A 23,585-nucleotide genomic window follows, 5' to 3' on the forward strand; every position below is an offset into this window, starting at 1 on the left:
ACAAAAGTATGGGTGAGTTCCCTATCATAGACTACCGAATGATTATAATTTGAGATCAACGTTTTCTTCTCAATGAATCCAGACTGATAAAACATCAGTGATTGGACTTGGATCCAGAGGTTTTTATGGGATACGTGTAATTTTGTGTTTTTTGGATGTTTTGGTACTAGAGATGCGATTCTAGCAAAACGATTTCTAATAATGAAATATACACGTTGAATAATGATGGACCACAAAGGTTCTCAATTGTCAATCAGTTTATGCGTTATTTTTGTGACAGGTACTTAGAGGGTGTATTTAGAGGTCATAAATAAGGAATCATTCTTTGAGTATTATGAGGTGATAATTTCGGTCGGGGTGTGATCAAATCCAATAAAGCCCGAAGGGCTTTATGATAGATTTGATCACACCCCGACCGAAATTATCATCTCATAATAAATAAGCAAACCCTGCTGGCGCCTCGATTTGGCGTAATTTGTATTATGGGTTATATAGTACAAAATCGATATGTAGTGTTATCACAGGCATCTGTGGTTGATCAGAAAAAAATGTCAATGATGCGAAATAACGAAAAGTCTTAGTAAAGGTAGAAAAATCTGTTGTCGTCTTAGAAATCTTATTTGAAAATTTTGATGAAAAATATCGATTAATTTACCTTAGTTCTGTCATGTTTATTGATACGAGTCCGTAAATCAACCCCTTGTATTAGCGTACATCTTGCACAGAACATTGGGGGTGTTGGTTACGTCATAGGTGTAGAGATACATCTGTCTTTTACTAAATAACAATTGTCAATGAGTCCATTATTTAATTAGTCATTGACTCATTGACAGTTAAAATTTGTTAATAAGTAAACAAACAAAAAACATATGCACTTGGCAATATTCAATGATCAAGGAGGCTTTGAATTTTCGATGAAAATTTCTTTGGACTTTCTAACTATATGACTTGTTTATTACACGTTTTTCTATATTAATAGTTAAGGGTTATCTTGTTTCCTACCGACATTTGCTTTCCGCCCGTCTGCTAAACATATTTGTTACAATGAAAATTTTCCCTTCACTTATATACCCTTTTCTAGATCTGTGCATTTACACTGAATATCCCTCGTCACACTTCTACTTTAACAGCCGACAATTACATGTAAAATGAAATCTTAGAATGAAATTTTAGAATAATGTCATTAGTTATAAGCCTCAAACTGCCCACTATGTCAAATAGTGTAAAGTCTACTTGGGGCCAACGCACCTTTGATTCGCTATCCAATATATGCCAAAACGGACAGTGCTTGGCTTTAAACCATTGCATAAAGATACGTGATCAATAAAAGGGAAGTAGACCCCTGGGTTGGTGCAGAGGACTGCCGATGACGTACCTGCTCTACTACGTATTTTAAACCCTTAAAAATCCGTAAATTCGACTAACCCTTTCCTTGTTAATTTCTTATTTCCGAGATCTATACATTTGACGATATACATGCTATTGTATGTGGATATCTTATATCTATGATTTCCGGGAAATTTATGCACAATTAAGATCTATATAGATTTGTAAACAATTTAAAATTGAACGCATACTTACATGTAACAAATGATAGAGTGTATCAAGCATCTTGCTACATGCATTTGTATTGTTTTGGTACTGGGTCATTTGACAACTACATGTAGCGTCGATGTTTACGCAAAATGTAAGTATAAATACTTTGACTGTATATGTAGACAATTTTACATGTGGCTCACAAATTTTGTACCCGGAAGCCAGTGTGTTTAAATCTACGATACACTTGTGTATTTTAGAAGACTACTGTATCTAAACTGGTAAGTTGTTTTTTAAATTATATATTAAGCTGATGCAATGCATAATTCAATTGACGGAAAACCTTAACTTTTTATATGTTTGTTGTACAAAATTTGATTATGTTCATGTCCAAGAAAATGCTTACACGTGCTGAAAGAACAAGGCATAGCGCACTTAAGGTAGTCCATCCATAACTATTGTATTTCATATCTAATAGATTGCAAGTTCGATTATTAAAATCTTAGTGTGGTTTAAAGGGATTCATGTTATAATAAAGATTCATCTTCAAAATGTTTAAAAATTTCGAATTTTAACAACTTTATTCCATCTTGAAGTTAACATTGAAGTCTATGGGAAAAATGCATTTTTAGATATATCTTTACAGTATAAATAATTTTCTCACAAATCTCTTGGTAAAAAGTTGCAAAAGCTTTTCTTTTCTTTGACAATGCTGAACAATTGAATTATTTACCATAAATATTTTTGATAATTGAACTTTTTAAATTTTTGCAAGGGGCAGACAACTCTTTAAAAAAGTTCCAAGTGCAAAAAGTTCATTTAATCGACTGCATACATATTCCCGAGTTTGGTTTATGTCGGTCTTATAATTATTTTAGAATAGATATTCAAAATAGTTAAAATCTATAAAAATTGTTAAATTCACCTTAGTTATGGATGGACTACCTTAACACGGTTTCGCCTGCAAAATAGCGTTTTTGCAAGCATAACACATTTTCAATATTGTACAATATTTAATTAAAATATCAATAAAGAAAAGCAAATTACACAATTACTACGTTGATAGAGTCTTAAATATCTTACACGACATCATTAAAATCTTCAAATTTTGTTAGGGGCATATAGGAAAATAGTATGCAGTAAAATATAGGATATGTGAGTACCCAAATTTAAGAAATCCGATTACAATTATGTTCTACATGTATTGTAATATACGCTTACTTTTAACTAATTTTGGTATAATGTGGCATTCTGACTGAAAATTACACATATATTTGATCATTCTCTCACCAGAGGTCGTGCTATATAAGCTTCCCTTACACCTAGTAACTGTGTAAACGAAGCTTGTGTAGCACGACCTCTACATGCTCTGGCGAGAGAATGATATTTGATAAATACATGCATGACTGCATGTTGTATGCGTGGCCTAAGTTTATATTATGTTTAACTAATCTGCTGGGTGTTCCTCTTGTATAATTCATCCAACACATATGTACTTTCAGTTAATTAAATGTTGTGTGAAATGCCTAATGGGAATCTTGTAAGTCTGACCTTGAATTTACTGTAACTATTGCCCACATGAAATAACATTGCTGCACAATCTCTTTTAATGAAGTTGGTTTTTTTTAATGGATGTAAGTTTACGTGTGTGGTGGTGGGGGTTACGGCCAAGGTTAGAACCATGCAGTCAGTTTACAGTTATTTAATGCCTGAGCAGACAATATTAAACAATTATTGCTGTTTTTGAGGTCAATACGATGATTTCGGTATTCGCGAAGTAAAATATTCACTGAGCTGGAGGCGAGGTGAACATAGTAATTCGAGGGTAGCCACATGTAAATCATCGTATTGGCCGAAAAAAAACAGCAACAATTGTTTTATTATATGATCAACTTGATTAAAACATCATTTTATAAAGAATTATCTTTACATTTTTGTCTTGTTTCTACAAAAGGTACTAGTGCATCAGCCTTAATTAGCTGAAATAAGTTTTAAATACATAAATAACAGACGTATATCTAAAAAAAATTATTCCAATAATTATTAGCAAAGTAGTGTATTGGATGACAGTAGGGTGATGACGATAAACGTTGAGCAAAATGTTTTTGTGTGTAATATGAGAGTGGTTGGGGTTGTACGCGTGTCGTTTTCTGACTAAAATAGTATTACTCCAGCGTTGTGATTGGGTATGTGTAATAGTAGATAAATAAGGAAGTGGGTTTCTGTTGAGATAATCTATGTTGAGAAATCGACGAAAAAAAATCAATAAACATCCGAAAGAGTCACAAATTATGTAGAGCTAGTACATTTTGCTTCACTGATCAAAATTGAAGTATCACTATGTTAATATCAAAGGCCCATGGAAATACCTGTTCGTTAAGGTTAGAGATATATGGTAGACGAATTGATCAATTTTGTACCAATCAATTTTATAGGAGGGGATTTCCTTTCGATTTGTTTACGGGGATTTCAAAAGAACCGGATATAATTTACCTATCTCTGACATCCGGGTTGTCCAAGTCTTTGCAATTTACACGTAATTTTTCCCCTTTCATTCATTCCCTGTGTTAAAAGGAACAGGACCATATCCTTTATGGAATACATTCAATTCGCAGTAATCGCATATATCGTGGATAAAAATATGTTCCTGTCTCATATTCCCTCTTATATCTATGTATCACTTCATGTAAAATCCTAATTTTATGCAGGGGCCCTGCAAGCTTTCACCGATTTCTTTTATGATATTATTATATATCATAAACGAATACACCAAGGTGTAAAGATCAGCTAAATTACTATAAGGATCGTTGGCATGCTAACTTAGAGTAAAGATTAAGGTGGAATAACACACCTGGAAAAAGTCACTAAAATTAACAGGACATAATATATTTGATAATGAAAGATCAAATGATACATCAACTGTACATATGTCAAATACGCGAAAAATTTGCAGATTTGGGATAGAAAATGAATATCTTAAATAATTATTTCAGTAAGTAACAACGAAAGCCCTGCGGGATTCGAACTCGGAATGTACAGATCACAAGTCCGACACTTTTTGTTTTTATCTTTTTAATATCTTTTAATATTGATATTCAACATAATACACACTGTACATATCAATTCTTAAAAACAGCAATGTCTAATAAACAAATGAATTTATACAAAAGTCCGACACTTTATCCACTCGGCTATGGAGTAAGTTACATATTGCAGTCGACAAAATCCTTTCAATAAAACGAAATGTCGTTTCGATCAACGGTCAGCCATTTTGTGATGATGTGTTATTACACCTTAAAAATAAAGGAATTTTTATCGATCTTAAAGCTGTGTAGAAAGGTTACGCCGACATATGTACTCTTTCAAAAAGAAAATCAAATCGTGTACTTCTATAAATTTTCTAGCTTATATTTACATGTATAGGGAAAAAAGGCATATGTGAGGATGTCATTATCGCAAGAATGTTACCATGGAAACTGCTGAATCTTTTTAGAATAAGTCTTACGAAGTTAAGGGTTAATATTAAGATTAAACATCCGTATGCATTTTTTTTTACACTTTACATATTAAAAAAGCAGTACGACACCATGATCTTATGTGGTCTATGGGGAAACAGGTTGTTTTCCGTTGTATGTTACTGTATATTTAGAATGATCGCGTGTTGAACAAAAATAATCCATGGTCAAGAAAATAAGACTGTGTTTACTGTATATAAGTATAATTGATCAAATCGAGATATCAATGTTTAATAACAACTGTGTGAACCTATGGATTGTTTTTGTGCGACATATCTTAGACTCCTATTGTTTTCCCAATATCTGGACAGAACAATTGTTTAATTACTAATGTTTATTGACACCTTTATTATTATGCTGAATATAATTAGACCATTGACATCACTATTTAATGCATGTACTTAATATACAATTGCATATAAATGCTTTGTTTGAATAAACAAATTGAGTTGCACAACATTTAAATAAGAATTAAGACACTTAAGCGAATTTTAAAGGAAACTTGTGTTATTTTGTAAGCACCTTTCAAATCACTCGAGAAAATTTATAAAACAAAATTTTCACTTAAAAATATTTCATTCAATTTAATCACGTGAGAGCGCTTTGAATATTTCCTTTACTTTTAATTTTTTTTTTTTGAAATTAGAGGCAGGAATTTAGAAATCGTGTAGGAAAAATCAATCATTAGTGAATGAAAACCAAGAATATAAAGATCAAAATAAACATCAAGTATATTTTATTTACTCCATCATTGATAAAGGAAGGAGTGGATAGATAGTGTTATATTTACATCTACCAAATATTATTTTCCCTATTTCTTACGGAAACTTATAGTTAATTCATAGCTCTATAGAAACAGCCAGACTGAAATCTGTACGCCCCGTTTGTCGATTGGTCGAAATCTACAGCGGCTGAAACTGACAAGAAACTGACAGGACTGAAATTGACACGCCCTGTTTATCGATTGGTCGAAACCTATAGTGACCTAACGAAAATCACGCACTGCACGAAATGATCATGATGATCTCACAGGAGACGATTTGGCTGTTTCTTTTAGCTAACGTACTTATGTATCGATTGGTCGAAACCTACAGTGACCTAAGGAAAATCACGCACTGCACGAAATAATCATGATGATCTCACAGGAGACGATTTGGCTGTTTCTTTTAGCTAACGTACTTATGTATGTTAACAGTAATTTAGGGAATTTTACTATCTTTTCATAATCAATTTATTAATAATTAAAAAAAAGATGTTGATATAAACAAAAAAGCTTTTTTGGCGATTCTTTGGCGATCATTGCAGAATTTATTTTTTTTACCTTTCTACACGCCCCGTTTGTCGATTTGTCGAAATCTACATCGGCTGAAACTGACAAGAAACTGACAGGACATTGACAGGACTAAAATTGACATGCCCTGTTTATCGATTGGTTGAAACCTACAGCCGACCTAAGGAAAATCACGCACTGCACGAAATAATCATGATGATCTCACAGGAGACGATTCGGCTGTTTCTTTTAGCTCTCGTACCTACTAGTATGTACATAAACAGTTATTTAGGGAATTTTGCAAACTTTTAATTTATTAATTAGTTTAAAGAAAGATGTTAATATAAACAAAAAAATGCTTTCTTGGTGATTCTTTGGCGATCATTGCAGAAAAATCGCTACCTTCATATCCCGAATAAATCACCCAAACAAAGCATTACATTGTTTAAAACCCTCCGATAAGATTTACTTTTATTATTCATTGATAAACTTTTAGCGAGGAATGGACATCAGATTGTATTTCTTTTTTAAACACAATATTATATAAAATGTAACAGTTAAACTTAACACTTCTTTAAGTATATGTATTACAACCCTCCCCTCTCTCTCTCTCTCTCTCTCTCTCTCTCTCTCTCTCTCTCTCTCTCTCTGAAACGAAGTGGATTTTGATTAGGTAATCGATTGTTTAAATCTCTCCGATAAGATTTATTTATATTATTCATTGATAAATTTATGGTGAGGTAAGGACATCAGATTGTATTTCAACCCTCCCTCTCTCTCTCTCTCATCATTCTCTCTCTCTTTCATCATTCTCTCTTTCATCATTCTCTCTCTCATCATTCTCTCTCTCTCTCTCTCTCTCTCTCTCTCTCTCTCTCTCTCTCTCTCTCTCTCTCTCTCTCTCTCTCTCTCTCTCTCTCTCTGAAACGAAGTGGATTTTGATCAGGTAATCGATTGTTTAAATCTCTCCGATAAGATTTATTTATATTGTTCATTGATAAATTTATGGTGAGGTAAGGACATCAAATTGTATTTCTTTTTTAAACACAATTCTTTTTTATAGAATGTAACAGTTAAACTTAACACTTTTTGAAGTACGTATTTTACAACTCTCTCTCTCTCTGTCTCTCTCTCTCTCTTAATTAACAGAGAACTGGGGGTCCAAATTCCTACAACCAAAGCTTAAACGAGAAATTTGACCAGGTAATCAATTTTTGAACGTACATAATACTTATCTGAAGAATTAAGATCAATCAATACAGATGTTGAACGGGTTTGTTGCATGCATATAAATGGTTTCATGCGTAAATTTTACTCATATGTATACAAGCGGAACCGGTAGTCGTCAAGCTTATCAATTTCCTGTTTTATAAGTTCTATATACATGTATAATATTAACCCAACCCCCCTTAATCGATTCCTGAATATCGTTATGCCATTGCTGTAAAAACTGGTCTTTTAACCTTTGGTTAATAGTTGTCTTAATCTAATTTAATTGATGATATAAGGGTGTGATTCATAATCACACCATACATTTGATGGTCTACATTTCTCTAAAAAAATGTTTATAGAGTATAGCCATGGATTTAGTATTTGTCCTTTATCATACGCAAATATGTGTAATTTTTTTTAACTTATTTTCACTGCTGTTGATAATGTTGGCCCAAAATGAAACCATTCCAGTAAAAATTGTTATATACAAAGGAAATCGTCAAGTTTCACCATATACCATGTAGTTAGGTGTACAACTTTACAAACAGAAATGCATTTTATTACATAGTAATGGTGACGTAGGACTTTCTACCTGCATTACAACATTATAATTTACATTATTATACTTTCATGCTAAATACTGAAATCTGATTGGTTTAGACGCAGTTGGTAATCCGTTCTATATCCCTCATCGTTAGCAACACACTTGGCAATGGGTAACACAACGAATTGTTACATGCGCGTAAATTATGCGCGTACGGTTCGCCATAGAATTCACTTCATTTCTATATAAAAGCAATACAATTTTCTTTCAATTAAAGACATTCAGTATAATAAAATAAATAGTGCCTATCCTCCCAAACAGGCACTACTTATATAATGGTAGACGTTTGCGGAATTGTTAGCGATCTATATCACTAAGATGTTTCGGGAGGTTGAAAGTGTGCAGGCTCCCACTACTGTCCGTGTAGATAAAACCATCGACCACATACAACACATTAAAACAAAATGTACATTATCGTTGTTGTTCAGTCAGCTAACTCCGCCCCATCATCAAATCAATGACCCGTAAGTTTGATTGACATTGGCATTGTTTATATTAGCGCAGCTGTCAGATTAAACCTTCAGGAAGGCCCTCTCACTGTAAAAATAAGGAATCATTCTTTGAGGTGATAATTTTGGTCGGGGCGGGATCAAATCCAAATAAGCCATTGTACGATTAAATATTGAAATATAGGTAAGCAAACCACACTGGCGCCTCAATTATACGTCATTTGAAGTTATGGGTTATATAGTACAAAATCGATACGTAGTATTATCACAGGCAAAGACACTGGATAATGTAAAATATTCGATGTATGTTCTTTCATATAGAATCCTCGTAGGCCGCTGATACACTACTATATGAGTGGACAGTGCTTGTTATGAATAGTTTAAATTTATCAACAATATTACATGTACGTGCTTTTGTTTATTTAAAAGATTACATGTATTAAATTGGCCGATTATCCTTTTTATCATTTTTCAATGCACTAGATTTACATTTTCTAGTGTCATTGGCTGTGATAACACTAGGTGTCTATTTTGTACTATATAACCCATAACTTCAACCGACTCCAAATTGAGGTGCCAGCGGGGTTTGCTTATTTCAATTAATTTTATATATTTAATCGTACGAAGGCTTCAAATTATGTAAATATAAGTAATTAGGAATCATTATTTAAATATTATAAGGTGATAATTTCGGTCTTTATTGGATTTGATAACGCCCCTACCAAAGGTATCATAATACTCAAAGAATGATTCCTTACAGGAGCGTAGCAACGGAGGGGGGGGGGGATCCTGCCCCCTCCCCACTTTTTTTGCGCAGCAAAGATTTTTCTTAAATTTACTAACAAAAAATTAAATTAACATGGAGTGCCCCCCCCCCCCCCCACCCCACTTTTATGGGACTATGTAAAAAATAAATTGTGAACAATAAATTGTGGAAAAAACCCCCAGTGAAATTGAAGTTAAAGGTATACATCCCCCCCCCCCTCCCCCGGATTAGGATTTTCATGATTTTGGGGGAAAAACCTTTTTTTTTTGCTTGTCAATATTTTTTAGGATGAGTCTGGCGAATGGTAGAGAAAACGTACCCAAGAGAAAACGTATCCAGGAGAAAACGTACCCAATTTTCAGGGTACGTTTTCTCCAAGAGAGAAAATACCCAGGTACGTTTTCTCCAAGATAGAACGCACCCTGTAAAAATCATAAATAACAGTTTTAATAAATATTATGTGATGCAATACAATAAACATTTGTTGCTTTTGATTTTATATACATAATCACGAACATTAATTAATTGGACAACAACTGTGTTATATACAAATGCACAGACTTCGCCTGGGCAGTTTAATTAGTAACCCGGCAATTAATCAATCGGTATAAATGAAATCGTTATAAAGATCGACATGACAATTTTGATTGCAATATAATTTGGAGAACTTAATTATGAGTATCTTAAGAAATCGATAGCGCGTTTTTCGATAAAATAAAAGTCATCTATATGAATAGTTTTTTTTCATTGCTAAAATGTCTCTAGAATTGATTAAATTTTAAAGTCTCAAAGGTCTAATTACATTGAACTTACTAATACTTAAAGCAGAATACAAAAAAAAAAACCAAACATGGTAAATTTATCAACTATTTAGAAATTATTTATGAAAATAAAGTTTAACTCAAATCATGTCCAAGTACTTTAAATATTTAATCGTTACAAATATAAGAAAAACTTACAGGGTACCTACAGCCCAGCCGATGTGATCTATATTATTTTAGAGATATTATTCATAAAATTTATATTTCTCTATATTTATGCTTTAAAATATGCATTAAAGTAGTATTTAAAATTTATTGACATGTCCAAATCCTTTAAATATTCAACCGATACATATAAATAATTACTATTATTTAAAACATTTTTGTTATGCAATCCTTTGTTACTTTAAACCATTATATAGCATAAAGTGCTTGTAGATTTGAAAACAAATCCAAAAAGTTACCTGTAAGTGTCCAATAAGTTTAAAAAACTGTCCATTATTTTAAAGAATGGACAGTGAAATCTGCCCAGTAAAAAATAATGGATAGTAATTGTAAACTTATTGGACAGGTACAGGTGACGTGTAATAAAACAAATAGCATGCAAAGCCATACATCTGAGAACAAAATGAAATTTAATTAAGCATGCTTTGAAATATAATAATCCAAATGAATTGACACAACTCTGTAAAATAATTCAAATGCACTGGTACATGAGTGGAAAATAATCCAAATGCAGTTGTATACATGGATACATGTGTGGAATCAGGAAAATCCAGATTTGACTTTGCCTCCGTTTTCTTAGATAAACCACTCCGTATTAAGTCATCCAAATCCTGCTGATTCAGAGGTTTTAAAAACCTATTATTGCTCTCTACCTCTTGACTGGCGTTAATCATATCTTCATCAGAGATACCAGAAAAGACACAGTTCCGAATTAAATCAAAATCTGGCACAGCCTCCATATCTAGAATGTCACTTAGAACACCATCTGTGTTTGGATGATTTTCATAACCATCCTTGCATTTTGACTGAGTTATTTTAAGAAAATGCTTTCTCCATCAGAGGAAAACATCTCGATACTAAAACACAAGTTGTGTGAATGAATGAAAAATCATGCAGTTCAAGTTATACCTAAAAAGTCACCTGTACCTGTCCATTAAGTAGACAATAGAAACAGAATTCTACTCAAGACCGCGTTTTTGTTAGGGGTGGTTATAAATAGCTCTATTTTCATTGTCTACTGGTGTACCTGTTGAAGTCCATTCTTAAAACAAAAGAGGAGAATGTTTTAAGTCGGATATAAGCCTCAAACTGTCCATTCTGTGAGAGAAAGAACTGATCTCGGCCCTTCGGGCCTCGATCAGTTCTTTCTCTCACAGAATGGACAGTTTTTGGCTTATATCCTTTACTTAATTCATATAAAAGTATCTATTAAATTCTTACATTCCTCTATGCAGTAAAATAGTATTTAAACTATTCAAAATTAGGTTTATGTTCCCTCTTAAAGAAAACGTACCCTAGAAATTGGGTACGTTTTCTCCTTGGTACGTTTTCTCTTGGGTACGTTTTCTCCTGATACCAGTCTGCCCCCCCCCCCCCCCACCACCACCCCCAACTTTCAAAAAACGATGCTACGTGCCTGCCTTATACAGAACAACGCGGTACTGGGGGATAACTCCTTCGCTTACAGTGGGCGACGATTTCACTTTAAATATGTCATTACAGTGATTCCTACTCAGTCATTGTGACTTAGTGTAGAAGAGTAAGAGAACTCACATGGAGAAACCGGGACATTATGTATTGTTGTTGACTGCGGTAGCAGTAATCCTGTCACAGAGCTATCCCTGGCAAGAGAGCGGCCTTACCACGGCCGTGGATGGATATGTGCATCCAGCATTCCAGAAAGTCTACGATGTGTTCAAGTAAGTTGTGTCTTGAAAAATATTATTATAGTCTTGTATTATGTTATTTTACACCAGGCGTGACATTGCCATACACGGAAAGCTGTTGTTATAGCTTTCTGTTATTCAACTCTCTCTCTCTCTCTCTCTCTCTCTCTCTCTCTCTCTCTCTCTCTCTCTCTCTCTCTCTCTCTCTCTCTCTCCGAATTCATCAACTATCTTTTGATACATTTTGTATGATATTTTAAACACGTTTTATTTTTTTAGAAACGGTGTCATTTTCTTTTCCTCAAAAAATTTGGAGTACTGATATTTCACTCAGTTTTATAATAGACCGCGGTAATGGCATTCTTTGCTCTTATTATATAATATGTAGGAATTTCTTTTGTAACCTTCAAAGGGTTTTTTTAATACATAACTCCACCCATCTTCATTGTAATATATATTGTATATTTATGCTTATTTACTATTTATTTACTACTTATCTATTCATTTATACAATGTACCTCTGACTTTTGAACTGTATATAATGATTGACCTCATGTACCATTCCATGGTGTGAGCGAAATAAACTGAATTGAATTGAAAATTGAATTGTCATGTGAAGGTGACATTCTTTAGACGTGCGTAAAATAACGAAAGTAAAAACGTTGCGGGGTGATGATCAAGGAAGTTCGCCGTACATGGTGACAATAATTGTACTTACGCTGAGACGGCCGCTGCCATATTTAGTTTATAAATATTTACCTGCTGACCACGGGCTCTGTATAAAAATATAGGAAATTGTTCAAATTCCAAAGCTTGATATGTTGGGGTTTTTTCTTGACTTAATAATAGTTTGAGACCCAAAATATCATATTTGAATGTTGAAGGCAGATCTGTCATTTGATGGTTAATTGCTTTACCATTCAGCCTCCTTACTGAACTTCCTGAACTGAGAAAATGGCGGAAATTAAATTATGCCCTTAAATCGAAACTGTAGCTTTCTTGCAACAAGACCATATATGCTTACGGCTTAACTGATTTTTAAAGTTTTTGTAAAATAATGTATCTTTCCAGTGATGCTTTGTTTTGTTTTTTGCGTCTTTTGATAACTATTACTATCTCTGCATATGTAACCAATAACCGTCTTTACGTGCCAAATATAAACCATAAAGTCGATGTTAATAATATCGTACACACGATGACGATATCTGCATCGACATCGATTACGAATATTTACTTCATAGGTTAATATAATTTCAAATATTATTATAATGTCAGTTTTATGTGTATCATCTTGACAGAAAATTCCTCGACCTAAATCATGATATTGTAAACATGATAAAGATATCGATATCGATGATTCTTTAAAACATTCCGTTCATCGATTAAAAAAAACTTCTACAGACATACATTTAATGTCTCATGTAAAAGTAAAAATAGTAGGGGTCACATGTCAAAATTTTTAGATATAGCATGAAATAAGCTAATCTTAGGCCAAAATTGGAGTTACTTTTTTCTTAACTACTATGAAATATAAGCTAAAATCTGCCAAAATATATCGATAGAAATATCAAAATATTGTTCTAATATGTTTTTCAGAACATCATGAATATATTGTAATACACAAACTATCTTGAAGTTTGGTCTGCGCTGAAAATTATAAAGCTAAAGTGACAGTGCTCTATCTAGTATTGAGTTATGAAAATTGTTCGTTTTCTTCTTGAAAACCTTTCGCCACAAAATATAGTCCCTTACTAAACCCTGTAAAAATGTAATTTTGTTTAAACCATTTTATTTAATAAAATTTATTTGGCATTGTAGAATATAAATATACTACTATAATCAATATGTGATGTAGAATTTTAGACTAGAGGTGATCCAAAATGGTAACCTAAATCCTGAGGAGCGAACCTCTTTAAGACATATCATACAGTGTATTATCGTCAACAGTTCGATGTCTCGATGCTTAATTAAGCTAAAAATACACTTCCTGCTCATGGGCGCCGCCATGTTATCAATGTCGTCATTATTGCAATATCGCATCGATATCATGATTGATATAATCGATATCATGATTGATATAATCGATATCATCAACTAAATATTCATGTCGATTCATTATATTTTATGTTCAAGGAAACTTTCTTCAAAGTAAACATAGGCAATATCATACATTTGTTTGCAAAGTTCTGGAAAGATGACATTAATAATATTTTTTTTATTTGCGTTATAATTTGATTACTCCAAATATTTGTAATAATCTTAACATCTGTTGTTGTGTTCATTATGCACTGGCATTTGAAGCCACCAGTAAAGCAAGCTTTTTTAAACTTTGACTTAGATATTACTTTTATAGACACTACATGTGTTCAACTTAATACTGTGTCAAAATCATAATTAAATGATGGTTCAAACAAGAAATATTTGTTTGATTCTTCAAATAATCAATTTCCATGCCAAATTTTAGCAAGGCCCTATAATTCCAAAAAATGGCATGTGACATAGGTTACAAATAAAACAAATGAATATTTTAGGTCCCCATCTTTATATCTAAGTGGTTTTTGGATGATTGACATGATTGCTAGTATTTCAGGTGCCAACCTCCTTAAATGGATCTATCGAGTCTCTTTACTAATCTCTTTCTTTAACGATGTTTGTAATGACATTTTTAGTTGTCTTTAATTTTATCAAACTCGATTAACTTTTTAACAGGAAAAATATCAAAGCAAATTTGGAGAAGGGAGCATGCTTTTCTGCTTACTACAAAGGAGAATTAGTGGTGGACATATGGGGTGGATACTCCGATATCGAGGCTGCCCGGAAGTGGAAAAATGACACTTTATCCATCATGTTCTCATCCACCAAAGGGGTCTCAGCTATTCTGGTGGCGCTCTTCGTACAAAAGTAATGAAAACAGATGTAATATACATACATGTAGTTATGAAAGCAATAATCCTTTTCAATTTTATCATGATGATTTTGTTAGAATTTTTATCACGCAAAATTAGGCTAAAAAGGAGGAATAGGAAGGTGTGCATAAGTACAGGTATATGCGTTATCCATAATTGTTTGAACGTTTACATGCACTTTTGCCCAGAGGGACCAAGCCCGTTTTAACATTAGTTTCAATGTCTGGTTTGCCTATAAGCACGTATTACAGTGTTTAAATAACCAACGCGCACAATGAGACAGATTAAGCGTGGGTGGGTTAAGCCCTTTCTAAATTGAGAGCATACTTGTAATTTAATACTACATAATAAGCAGTCGTGCACATTTAATCACAACCCTCTCAGCCCACCATTGCACCTCGCCCCATGCTTGTTTGAAGCAATTCCGTCAACAATTTGATTATTTGGGGTATGAAAATGCATGTAATGGACGCATATATACGAGGCAGTCCCCCACGAGTTTCAACTTATATAACTTTTCTCAAGTTTATATACCTTATAATTATATATGTTTAATTTTTTGTATATTTTAATGTTATATTTGTCCTCATGTACCATGAAATGGGTTTGAGTGAATAAATGAACTGAACTGAACTGGATAATAGACAAATGAAATTACTAATTTTATGCATCATTGACTAGAAAATATTTTGTGTCAGCGATCGAATTTGCATACCTTATTATTACCTTGCTCATTGCTGAGATTGATCCTTTGGAATAATAAATAAAAATGAAATAAAAATCATGCGAATTCAAATGATATTAAGTGCATGATTTATCACCATTGACGGTCCACTGTTATCTTTAAACATGTTCGACAACAACAATTTAAGTTTTATATTCAATCGAACATTAATACACGAAATAATTATATAGTACAAAATGATAAGTTAAGGGAAAATAAACCCTATTCTAATTTATTTGCAGGGGTTATTTAGACTATAATAAACTCGTGTCTCATTACTGGCCTGAGTTTAGGAAGAATGGCAAAGAGAATATAACAGTGGAGATGTTACTGAGTCATCAGGTGAGAAAAAAGAGATAGAGATAGATAGGCGGACAGACAGACACACTGATAGACAGATAGACAGACACACTGATAGACAGACACACGGACGGACAGACAGACTGACACACTGATAGACAGACACACTGATAGACAGACACACGGATAGACAGACACACTGATAGACAGACACACGGACAGAAGACAGACAAAGGATAACTATCTAAGTTATTATTTTCACGTTTTGCAAACAGAAAGAAAAATAGTATGCTACAAGAAGAATGATTTGAAATTGTTGTAACCACATCAAGGATTTTGACACAATTCAGTTGGGCGCCAAAAATAAAAAGGGGTATAGAGTACCGGTGTATAACCCCAATTTGCTTAGATGTGTCAAAACCCAGGAACACAAATGAAAGAGGGGGTCGAAATTTGATGCAATATAGAATATGTAGGCCTACTATATTTGCATTTGCGGTCGAATGCAATCGCAGAAATATAATAAATGATACCTTTCAGGGTCTAGACCCCAAAAACATCGAGCCGCAAAAAATACCCGGTATACGGTATACACCCCTTTTTGCTCAGGTTGTGTCAAAATCTTGTGGTTTTAACCAGTTATATAGGATAACTATTTAAAAAAATGTTGCCTGCTTTCTTCTCAATTAGATCTATTTGTGAAAAAATTGTTTGTTAAATGACGCGTTTTATATAATTCATGTATCACTAAATCATTCTTGACAAATATATGAATAAAATTTTAAATCAAAACTGTAAATGTATTTAATTGCTCTAACAAGGCAGGACTCTCAATAACGAACGGCACAATTGATATCAGACTGCTGAGGACTAATCCCCGGGAAGTAGAGGCATTCTTGGAGGAACAGCGACCTGTATGGAAACCGGGTATTACTAATGAACGAAGCTGAACATTTGTTCCTTATTTATTTCATTGTTCAAAGAAAATATGAGTAAAACCAATATATACACGGATCTTGCTCTCATTAATTGTAAACTACCTTTAAATATTCTCAGTACGTGTAGCAACTGTCATGTTGTAAATTTTGTATTTACTGCCACCCGGTAAATTCATAATTTACAACATGCCACAACCATATAATGTAAGTTGATGGCTTAAATAAAACCAATTTTGCACGTAAAAGATGTTTTCATTGAATTATACAGTACAGTTTTATCGTACAACTCGAGCATTTTGCACAGGTAGATATACTACGCAGTGATTTTTTATTTGGGTGATTAATGGGATTGCTCTGTAGGAACTATATATATTTTATTAATAAGCTACATAGGTGCATTTTTAAGTACTGGAATTCTAAACTTCCGCCAGTTAATTAAGATTCACATGTCAAATATGGAAAGTCTCCCACGTTGTGGTGGAATCATAAACAAGTTTGTCAAAAATCTTACACAACTAGAAAGATTTTTTTTTAGATTACTTCAACAGTCCTTGATTGGGTCATTTCAATAAATAACATCAACACCCACACCAACGCATACTGTAGTTTACTGCAATAAAGATACTCTTGGTGTCATCTTGAATATTTTTAAAATTTTTTTATTGAAAGGCACGGCCTACTCTTACCATGTCATCACCTTTGGAATGTACGTGGACGTGCTGTTAAGAAAGGCCGACCCAAAGCACAGGAACGTGGACCAAATATTTCGAGAAGAAATAGCCACACCCTTTGGTAAGCTCGGGGGGGGGGGATCTGTATAGTGATTATTTTTAAAAATAATACTCGTGGCGTGTTTAAATACCGGTAATGTAAAACCAAATGAAAGAATAGTGAGCAATATCACATATACCCCACCCCGCCCATTACACGACAATGTTATACCCATGCATACTGAGCGACAAGGTACGTGCATTAAATTTGATAAAGGGCATATAACTCACAAAAAGTCATCAGCTCAAAACTTCCTACAAATATGTACATCTATTCCTTTGTCTGTAACATCAACAAAAATTGTAAATTTAAAAGAGCCAAAATTCCCAGAAAAATAATGGAATTAAACTTTCCTTGTAGTATGCACATCTGCACATTTAATACATGTATGTCCTAATTACCTATAGTATTTTACAAAATTCTGCGTAGCGTTTTAAGATGAGTTGTGCTTACAAGAATTAAAACATTTCTTTATAGATATCGACATTCACTATGGAATGCCCAGAAGTGAGCTGCACAGAAATTCCCGCTTTGTTCCGCTGTCGCTGACCAATATCCTAAAGCACACGTTCAAGTCGTTCAGTTGGCATCAGCTGAACGTCTTCCGCACCATAATGAACCCCATGTCTAGGTTCATGCGTGCTAGCTACTCCGGGTTCAAGCAGGAACCGACGGTAAGCACTGTCAAGTACTAGTAATACATTTCAATACTATACAAAGCGTTAAAGCCAAATTGAATGCTTTGAAATAGGGTAAATAGTGGTTTAACCATGTTCATACATTCGATCGCACATTATATTCAATCATTCTTCCTTTAATATTACCTTTGAGTCTCTTGCAAGATTTATTTAAACAATCATTAACCAATATTATTCAGGTGAAAGTTTACAAGTTTGAAAGTACATGTATGCAAGTGATAGGCAACGACACAAATGCAATGCGAAAACATGGACGCAATTGAGTGAATGCACATGGAATACATGCACATTTCAATCACGTTTAAAGGAAGCAATACCGAGATTCTTAAAAAAAGTTTTCTCTCTCAAATCTCTGCCACAATATTTTTTCCCCGTCGAAACGGGATTCGAACACAGTGTTTTAGAGCTTTTCTGTCCATCTATATCTACATCGCTTACAAAAACCGTCAATGTTATGAATACATTAATTCTAATTTAAAATTAAAATACATGCATGGATAAAAGAATTGAATTTATATCATTTTTTTTAATATCTGGTCTTAATACACATCAGACTGTGCAGACAAGATAATGCGCGGTATTCATCCTGATTGTTCAAAGACCGACAACTTCCAGACACAAGGATTCCATGTTTACTTATTAATAAATGATCATGTTCTTTGACCAAAAATTTTTTTATTACCTCTAAATGTATGCATTGTTTACATATTATGTATTTCAGTTTGCTGCCTTCAACAATCCGGATTTAAATCAAATTCCTCTGACTTCTTTCCTTGGATTCGGAAACGCTCGGTCATTGGCCAAACTATGGGGAATCATAGCCAATGGAGGAACTTATAACAACAAGACTCTCCTGACACCAGATATGGTTCGTCTTTTGGGAACCCCTGTAGTTGCAGGGAGAAGTTGGGATGGACTTTTGGATGTGTCTGTGGGGCGCGGGGTCTTCTTTTTACCGACACCTCAGGTAAATCCGTGAAATTGTCAATGGAAGTGTATGGTCAATGAATTCGAAGGTGTTTCAAAAGAGCTAAAAAAAGATACACACGTTACTAAATTATTACCTATCAGAAATCAGATTTTTTAAAATTAAATTGCAATATGAATTAACAAAGTTTTTGAACATTTTCTTCCACCAACAACTTCCGGCAAAAACTTTATAGGCTACCGTTCAATCCAAATACATTAGATCAAAGCAGTTTATTATAACTCAGCAAAAAAGCAAAACTAAAGGAGAATAGCAATCAGATTTTATGAAATCATCTGATAGATATAAATAACAATACTTTGTCATTTAGAGTTGCGTTTGAGTTTGGGTAGCTTTAAATTAGTTCATGTCTAATTCCATGTATTGCTTCTTTGAAGGGGCACCTGTCGTTTGGTCATGCAGGATATGGCGGACAGGCAGCTTACGCCGACTTAGAGAAAAAAGTGGGACTGGGCTATCTTACTAGCTACCTCAAGGCTTTCACGTTAGGAGATGACGTTCAGTTTCTCCAATACGAAGCGGCTTTCTATGAATGTCTAGAAAAATATATCGGAGAAAAGGGCTAAACCTCGTCATTTAATCTTTAACCTAGGTTTTCTTAATTATGTAATATACATTCCAGTTGATCAGTTTTAGCTCACTTGAATCTGTCTGTTTGTCTGTCTGTATGTCCGCCCGTCCGTCTGTAAACTTTTCACATTTTGAACTTCTTCTCTTAAACCACTAGGCCAATTTCAATCAAATTTGGCACAAAGCATCCCTATGGAAACATGAACATAAATTGCAAAAGCGGAAGGCTAATTTTCATTCAAAGCAGAGAACACCTCGAAACTGCAAAAAAAAAAGGGGGGGGGCGCATTTTCAAAAATCTTCTTCTCAAGAACTTCTGAGTCAAATTTAACGTAATTTAGCATAACTCATCCTTATAGATAGAAAAATATAAATTGCAAAAATTGAGGGCTAACTTGGTCCCAAATTTGAGTTATTACGAAACCAATAAAGATGCGGTTAAATCAGTTTAAAGCTTTGGGTTCGATTATCCAAATATCAAAAACAAGGTTCTTTGTTTGAAGCAGCCATGTTGGACGGGTGATAAACGGGTCAATCCGACAAAGATGAATTTGTTTGTTGTGCAACCGTTTGCGTACAAAGGGAATCTTTGAAACATGCAAGATACGTTGGTGCCGATTTTGTGAAGTAATTTGAAGTTTGATATTCCAGTGCGTTGGCATTTCACTTTTGACGATGGTTTTAGCTTGTTTTGATTTTCGTTTCATTAATTATGCTTTGTAACTTGGGGAACTATCGGCCGTATTTTATTTTGTAATGTTTACGTATCAAATCAAAAACTGACTTCGGTAAATCAGACAGCTGACTGTTTAACTGCGCCAAATAAAACAATCTGATGCATTAACAACATACTAAAGTACAATTCATTCTATTGATAATTCGGTATGATCTTTACCTATCAATGCATTCTTTAACATAAATTATCACGTGACATCATTTTACATCCGATTTTATTCATCGATCAAGTGTGTAAGGTTACAAAACGTCACATGAGTTCACGACAGGTAAACAACAATTATTTTATAATTGGGAAGACCAATTAAATTTTTTAATGTTTTTAATTTTATGAATTGAGCGCATTGAGGTACAATTTTCTTCTTTCACAACCAGAAATTTGTTTTTAAATAAAATACAACAAGAGTTGTTTGTGAAACACTCCCTGGGAAACATTCACAAAGAAAATGAACGTAAACTGTAAATATTTGGAATTTTTCTAAGTCCAAGGACCATAACTCTGTTGAAAATGGCTCGATCGTACCCAATATCGAACTTAACCTAGATATTATCATGATAAAGCTGTATACTAAATTTCATTTCAATATGGTCATCCTCTGCGAAGAAAATGAGTGGAAACTGCAAATAACTGGAATTTTTCTAAGTTCAAGGGCCATAACTCTGTCGAAAATGGCTCGATCGTACCCAATATCGAACTTGACCTATATATTATCATGATTAACCTGTATACCAAAATTGGCCGACAGACCGACAGACAGCAGCAAAGCAATATGCCCACCCTTCTTCGAAGGGGGGCATAATAACTAATAAGTAGTTGAGGAAGAAAATGTACCTATATAACCTCATTTTTTGATCCCTTTAAAAAGTAGGGGTGGGGGCGGAACAAGATTAAAGGAAATTAGAATTTAACAATGTATCCCTACCAAATTTTTATTATATATCTTGCATAGGATCTTCTTATATTCGGTAAAAATGGTATTCCATAAAGGTACATATGTCAAAGAATAAGTGAATGCCAAAATAAGGGCAAAATTTGGATATTTATTTTTGTAAACTACCGAGGGGCCATATGGCACAATATCCTTTGAACGCTATCGTTGCTCAGGTGAGCGATGTGGCCCATGGGCCTCTTGTTAATAATGCATGTACGCTAGAATTATATTTTATCTGAAAATTGACGGAAACAAACACATGCTCTCCATACTGACAATACCATCAACATTTTTATTTCAATGCAACACCCTACCTCACGGCTAATTTGAAATAATATCAAGTTATAATTTTTAACCGGTAATAGAAGTTATAATGGTCAAAATTGAAAATAACTGAAGGTTCAAGATCAATGACTGAAATATGACCGGAAATGTATATATCGAAATAGTTTGAAATATTTGCAAATTATTTTATCAATTTAAGATCCAAGAACGTATGAAACACAAATGCCCTAGAATCATGATAAATAAAAATCCAAGTACATTTTCTTTCCCTTCACATAAATTCTTATGCTCAACATTCTCAAAGATCCAAGAATAAATGAAATGCAAATTCCCTAAAAACGGATTGATAAAGTCTTAGTACATTTTCTTTCCTTTCAGTGGCGTTTGAAAACACTGACATTATTCTCGGGTTCTTGTTTGTTTTATATCATTTATTCATATACAGTGTACATCGATGTATAGATATTTATTGAATGAATTATAATGTTATTTTGAGATGTAGAAAATTGCTTTATTAAATCTAATAAAGCCTGCAGAACTTTAATGATACATTCGTTCATCTTATAACATTCAAAGAATGATTCCTTGTTATTCATATTTATATAGTTTTCACCAGGAATAAGGGATCATTCTTTGTAGATTTCGGTCAATTTCCTGTTTATCGATTGGTCGAAACTTCTAGCGACCTAAGAAAAATAACGGACTACACGAAATAATCACGATGATATCAGATTCAAATTCCAACAGGAAACGATTTGGCCGCTTCTTTTATCTAATGTACTTATGTCATTAACAGTAATTTAGTTAATTTAACTCACTTTTTACAATCAATTTATTAATTTGTTATGAAGGTAGCGATCATTGCAGAAAAAACAAGAGGCCCATGGGCCACATCGCTCACCTGAGGAACAATAGATATGAAAAAGTCAGTTTAATTGAGTCATAGTACAAACTATCTGGACAATGTAAAATAATACATGTAGATCCCGTATAAATAAAATCCATTCCCCCCCTGGATATTCTTATGTTTATAATCATTAGTCCCTTTTCTAACAGGTTGATTTTATAGTCATATCACATGTTGAGTATTGCAGTTCTCAAAAAGATCCTTAACAATTGTTTATATATGGGATATAAAGCTACATCAAACTCTGAACCTTCTTGTGAGGCCGAAGAATTTTCCTGGAGCCAAAGTCTTAACAATTATAAAGAATTATCTGGCTGATTAGTTTCTGAGAAGATTTTAAAAGATTTACTCTATATATTCCTATGTAAGACTTTAACACCCCCCCCCCCTCAAATGTGGCCCTACCCTATCCCCAGGGATCATGATTTTCACAACTTTGAATCTACACTACCTAAGGATGCTTCCACACAACTTTCAGCTTTCCTGGCTGATTAGTTTCTGAGAAGAAGATTTTTAAAGATTTACTCTATATATTCCTATGTAAAACTTCGACCCCCCCCCCATTGTGGCCCTACCCTACCCCCGGGGGTTATGATTTTCACAACTTTGAATCTACACTACCTGAGGATGCTTCCACATAAGTTTCAGCTTTCCTGGCTGATTAGTTTCTGAGAAGAAGATTTTTAAAGATTTACTCTACATACTTCTATGTAAAACTTCGACCCCCCATTGTGGCCCCACCCTTCCCCCGGGGGTCATGGTTTTCACAGCTTTGAATCTACACTACCTGAGGATGCTTCCACACAAATTTCAGCTTTCTTGCTGA

The 23,585-nt window shown here is 33.7% G+C and overlaps 1 protein-coding gene across 5 annotated transcripts; it reads left to right on the plus strand.

Moving 5' to 3' along the window:
- Positions 1–1,267: 1,267 nt before the first annotated feature.
- Positions 1,268–22,347, plus strand: LOC128167845 (beta-lactamase domain-containing protein 2-like). 5 transcript variants are annotated; one of them, XM_052833778.1, is made up of 10 exons: positions 1,268–1,687; positions 1,797–1,817; positions 11,842–12,038; positions 14,715–14,906; positions 15,878–15,977; positions 16,757–16,862; positions 17,543–17,665; positions 18,122–18,318; positions 19,064–19,309; positions 19,708–22,347. In XM_052833778.1, exons 3-10 carry the CDS (start codon positions 11,893–11,895, stop codon positions 19,894–19,896), a joined length of 1,299 nt encoding a protein of 432 aa, XP_052689738.1. In that variant the 5' UTR covers positions 1,268–1,687; positions 1,797–1,817; positions 11,842–11,892; the 3' UTR covers positions 19,897–22,347. The 5 variants fall into 5 exon arrangements, with proteins under 5 accessions (XP_052689738.1, XP_052689740.1, XP_052689739.1 ...); XM_052833780.1 differs by lacking the exon at positions 1,797–1,817; XM_052833779.1 differs by having other exon boundaries at positions 1,682–1,817.
- Positions 22,348–23,585: the final 1,238 nt, after the last annotated feature.

Source organism: Crassostrea angulata, chromosome 10 (genome assembly GCF_025612915.1).
Source record: "Crassostrea angulata isolate pt1a10 chromosome 10, ASM2561291v2, whole genome shotgun sequence".
Classification (NCBI taxonomy): Eukaryota; Metazoa; Mollusca; class Bivalvia; order Ostreida; family Ostreidae; genus Magallana; species Magallana angulata.

Coding starts and splice junctions, on each gene's coding strand:
- LOC128167845 (XM_052833778.1), top strand. CDS start 11,893: ATGGAGAAACCGGGACATTATGTATTGTTGTTGACTGCGGTAGCAGTA. Junction 12,039..14,714: donor AAAGTCTACGATGTGTTCAA/GTAAGTTGTGTC, acceptor ACTTTTTAACAG/GAAAAATATCAAAGCAAATT. Junction 16,863..17,542: donor GCGACCTGTATGGAAACCGG/GTATTACTAATG, acceptor TTTTATTGAAAG/GCACGGCCTACTCTTACCAT.